Source organism: Aedes albopictus, chromosome 2 (genome assembly GCF_035046485.1).
Source record: "Aedes albopictus strain Foshan chromosome 2, AalbF5, whole genome shotgun sequence".
Lineage (NCBI taxonomy): Eukaryota > Metazoa > Arthropoda > Insecta > Diptera > Culicidae > Aedes > Aedes albopictus.
In genome coordinates, this window is record NC_085137.1 from 218372892 (window position 1) to 218378241 (window position 5350).

Sequence of the window (5350 nt, forward strand, 5' to 3'; positions counted from 1 at the left end):
CCCTACTAGGACCAATAACCAATACTCACGATGGACTAGACGATGTCGTCAACTTGAGCAAAGTGTGTAGTAATTAGCATTGGGTCGTAGTAGTTTTTAAAAATACTGTTTTTAACTTTTCCCATCGCACTAGTTTTTTGATCGAATGGAAGCTTCAAAGATGATTTGGTAATTGAACAATATTTCAATAATCGAAAATCTCCGAGTGTTTTATACTTAAAACACTTTTTAAAAACTACTAGAAGGTCACTCCGGACTATGGCTTTACTACGGGTTATAAAGGTTTTCGGATGATAATCTTGAAAGGCTTCTTGTCTGTTTCATGCACTAGACTCGACTGAGCCCTGTATTGTATTGCATGCTTATTGAACTCTCAATCTGAGAGTTTTGTTCATTACATCAACTTAACTGTTATACAACAATTCTCCCTTCTTTGAGAAAATAATAACTTATTTGAAATAATGTAGGACAAATACAAATTCAATGTTTTCTTTGAAATTCTGAATGCAATTCAATTGCCGAATATAAGTTAACTTAAAATAATTATTCATTCAATTCAGATAATACCGCTACGGTTAACCGGGCTCAGTATCATTTAATTTTAACTACTCAAGCACTTTTTCTTCTTGGTTCGATCGCGTAGCACTTCTGGTAATAACTGGACTGCGAGCAACACTGATCAGCTTCCGCTTCTTGGTTTCTCGTTGTTCTGGAACGTGTGGAACATCTGGAAATCCAATAAACGGATCTTCTAATTCGATCGAATCACGTCTTCGCTTCCGTTCGTGGAATGGCATAAGAACCATAGAGCTACGCCGCTGATCATGAATCAATTTTAGTTGATTTCGATGAGCTGTAACAGTTTGATGCCCGAGAGAAATCTGGAATAGATTTATTGATATTCGTTTTATAAATGTAACCGTTATCCATTTTTCTATTTCATTTTTCCTGAAATTTTTGTAATAAAGCTTATCGCCTACCACCAGCTTGGAAAAAGGATCTGGCAAAAGAGTATCGCTCTCAGTTATTTTCTTTCTTGCTTCAGGTGTCTCATCTAGATATGACTTATAACTGCAATTGGGATTTATCAAATCCAATAAGATTTTTGGTCTTTTTAAAAATATCTTTTCGGAAGGAAATTTACCATCTGGAGATAGGCAACTATTTCGGTAATTAATCAAAAATAAATTAATTTGGTCATCTATATCAAGTGTTCTAGTGCTTGGGTCGAGTAAAAACTTTTTTAATACGTCCTTGACTACTCTTACAAGTCGTTCAGCTTGGCCGTTGCTTTCTGGGTTGTAAGGCGGGCTCTTTAACACCTTGACGCCTTGTAATTCCAGAAATGACACAAATTCTTTCGAATTGAAGGGTGGCCCCCCGTCGGTAACCATTACGTCTGGCAAACCGAAGGTTGCAAAAAACCTAGCTAACTTTTTTAAAACTCTTGCTGCGTCTGTTCCATACCTCATAATTTCGACTTCCACCCACTTCGAGTGACTGTCAACTACTAAAAGAAATGTTTTATTATTTAAATGAAAAAAGTCAGCATGTATCCTGCTGAAAGGACGATTGGTTGGTATCCATGTTTCCTTTACCTTTGGATTCTGTACTACACTCATTTTGGCACATATATCACATTGTTTAACATAGTTTTCTATGTCTGCGGCCATACCCGTCCAATACACCACTCGTCTGGCTAACTGCTTCATTTTAACAATGCCACTGTGATTGGCATGCAGCAACTTCAGAATTCCATATTGCATACAGGACCCAATGCTAATTACTACACACTTTGCTCAAGTTGACGACATCGTCTAGTCCATCGTGAGTATTGGTTATTGGTCCTAGTAGGGGGAAAGTTGGGAAAGGGTCACTCTTCAAAAAAAAAAAAAAAAAAAAAAAAATTCCTACACTATTCACATCAATAGGGTAGTTCGCCAATTGTTGAACGGTTAGTACTGGCACTTTGGTTTTCGTTTGTTTTTCCGTGCATAATTGAACTTTAGTTGAAAAATATCCAGTGAACGTCTAGATCTACTTATTCCTTATACTGCCCATTGCATTTGTATTCCCTTAAATTCCATTTTCTAAGAGAAAATTGATCTTTTGTATGGGAAGTCTGTAACCCAAATGTTGAACGCTTGCTTAAGCCAGCTCATCCTAATGTTGGACGGTTCTCGCTAATTGTTGAATGGTTGAAGCTTTGTTCGTTATTGATGACGTATAACCCGACATAAACCTATCATTCACCTGTTTTTATTTTGGGCACCAAACCCAACATAGACCCAACAGTTATCCGATGTGGGTCCAACAGTGGTCCAACATTTGATAAAATTTGACCCGACATTGACCCGACCTCCGATATTTTTTCACTCTGGCGGATTTTTCCGGGTTTTTCGAGTTTTGTGCCCAGCTAGTCCCAGCTAGCGACTATTCATTTAAATGACAAGGAATCGCTCATTTGAAGAGAGCTCTAGTGGACTGAAATCGTTTTAAATATGACTAGTAGCAAAAATGGCTAAAAAGATTTGATTAGAAGCAAAAATGGCAGAAGAAAAGTATGCCTTTAAAAGCCTCTGAAACACTCCTGGAAACCCATGGGACCCACTCAACTCCCAAGAACACTCATGGAACGACCCTGAAATGCCTTAAAACCCGTGGGTTGCTCCTGGAACGCCTTGAAATACTCTCTCTTTGAAAAGTATACAGTCTTCGACAATCTCTAGTTCATGTTTGCAAGCATAAATGTCCCTAAATGGCATTGCTACTTTATTAGGCCAACCATCGTTGATGAAAAACTTTCAATTGTTTTAGAACCGAATCATTGTTTGTTTCCTTGTTAATTAATGAGAAATCTAGAGGAAACTCTTGAGAGAAATTCAAACTGTTTACGTAGCCTCCATCAAAGCAATTTGGAACAGGCTGTTCTAGTGGGAAGCGAGAGCAGAAATCTGCGTTTCCCATTTGAGATGATGGACGATATTTAATTTCGAAATTATATATCGCCAATTCTAACACATATCGTTGCAGCCTTGTTACAATCAAAGAATTTCTCCCTTCTTTGCCGAAAATACCAACGAGTGGTTTATGGTCTGTATAAACGATGAACTTCTGACCAAAAAGAAACTTGTGAAATTTCTTAACACAACATACCAGCGCCAACGCTTCCAAGTGGAGTATTGGATATTTTTTTTGGGCGGGATTTAGCGAAAACGACGTGAAACATATTGGTTTTTCAGAATTCTCTATCGTATGAGCCAACACTCCGCCTAGTCCATAAGAAGATGCGTCTGTTACTAAAATTAAAGGCTTACGAGGATCATAATATTGTAAAATATTAGCGTTGAGTAGTGCTGTTTTGCTCTCTTCAAACGCAGCATCACAGTCTTTGCACCAAATAAAATTAGTATGCTTTTTCAAAAGATTATAAAGACATTTTAATTTAGTAGCCATATGCGGTATGAATCTGTTATAAAAATTGATCAGTCCTAAATATGATTTAAGTTCCGTAATATTAGTCGGTTTCTTTGCGTTGCAAATTGTCGAAATTTTTTCCGGGGACGGTAACAGCCCTTTATCAGTTATTAAATGACCCAAGTATGGAAGCCTATTGACGAAAAATTTACATTTTTTCCAGTTCACCCGTATGTTCACTCTGGAAAGTCTTTCAAGAACTGACACTAATTTAGAATAACACTCACTGATGGATTTTCCTGCAATTAGGACATCGTCAAGATAAACTGTAACATGTTCCAGCCCGCAAAGGACTTGGTCCATGATTTGTTGGAAGATCGAGGCGCTTGATGTAGCTCCCTGAGGTAACCGATTGTATGTATACAATCCTTTAAAGGTATTTATAACAACAAACTTCCGTGACCTTTTTGATAATTGTAACTGAGTGTACGCTCCAGCCAAATCGAGTGAGCAAAATACACTGCACCCGGCCAAAGATGCAAATATATCCTGTGCCAGTGGTAGTGGATAAGTATTTGGAATAAGCACTTTATTAATGGATACCTTGCAATCGATCACCATGCGTATGTCGCCGTCTTTCTTCATAACGGCGATTACTGGAGACGCCCACTCGCTTGCTGCTATTGGAGTAACTACGTTCTGCTTTTCTAGCATGTCCAAGTGGTTCAACAGTTTGTCACGGATTTTGTATGGTACCTCGTAAGCACGCTTGAAAATTGGCTGATCATTTTTTAGGATAAGTTCAGCTTCGTAACCTGTTATTGGTTCAGAAAAATCAATAGTAAACACTTTTGAAAATTTAGCTTTCAAATTACCTAAAAGTTGCTCCTTATCGTCTTCAAAGCCTACTTGTTTAACTGCTTCCAATCCAATCAAACCTTTACGCCAGTGAGGAAAAAACAAATCCATCCAATCTCTCCCGATAAGTGGGGTGAAATTATTATCAGTCTGCAATACGATCAATCTAGCTACAGCAGTTTTATTGTTCACAGATACAAAAACTTCCAACTCTCCGAGTATTTTTAAACGTGATCCACTGACTACCACCAGTCTGCGTGTGCAATTTGAGAGTGGTATTTTTGAGAATTTTTCGTAGTATGTATTTTTGCCTATTACTGACACTACCGAACCAGTATCCATTTCCATCGCTAAACACTCATCGTTTACTGAAACTTTAATTAAACATGGCTCACTAACACTGTTTACGGCTTTAATCATCAGACACTCATAATCTGAGTTATCTTCGTCGCTAGATTTTTTAACTTTCATACGCTTGTAATAGTGAGCAACATCATCCATTGCAGGTTGCGGCTCAACAACAGAATTTACTGCAATAGACTTCTTGAAATGAAAACAATCTCTTTTCAAATGACCCTTGCGTTTGCAATAATTGCAAATAGCGTTTGCATGGAAATTTTTCTTTTGGTCCCGAGAAGTCGAACGATCCCATCCTCGTCGCCACTGTTTTATACTTAAAACACTTTTTAAAAACTACTAGAAGGTCACTCCGGACTATGGCTTTACTACGGGTTATAAAGGTTTTCGGATGATAATCTTGAAAGGCTTCTTGTCTGTTTCATGCACTAGACTCGACTGAGCCCTGTATTGTATTGCATGCTTATTGAACTCTCAATCTGAGAGTTTTGTTCATTACATCAACTTAACTGTTATACAACACCGAGGTCACTGGACAACATTCAGAGATAAAAAAAGGGTGTCTATGTCTATGTTAACGCCTTCAGAGTACTATTCTTAAGAAATATACCAAGAGCAAAAAGAAAAAAAAAATGTGTCGTAGCTAATTTTTAAACATTTGATATTTCTGAAAATTATTCGAAGACAGCTACCAGAGCTAGCGTTTTTAGCCGATATG

The 5350-nt window shown here is 37.6% G+C and overlaps 1 protein-coding gene across 1 annotated transcript; it reads right to left on the reverse strand.

The window, feature by feature from the left end:
• Positions 1 to 210: 210 nt before the first annotated feature.
• Positions 211 to 5150, reverse strand: LOC134287914 (uncharacterized protein K02A2.6-like). Its single transcript, XM_062851152.1, has 3 exons — positions 4293 to 5150; positions 4021 to 4232; positions 211 to 881 (listed from the first exon to the last, which is right to left on the reverse strand). Exons 1-3 carry the CDS (start codon positions 4774 to 4776, stop codon positions 606 to 608), a joined length of 972 nt encoding a protein of 323 aa, XP_062707136.1. The 5' UTR covers positions 4777 to 5150; the 3' UTR covers positions 211 to 605.
• Positions 5151 to 5350: the final 200 nt, after the last annotated feature.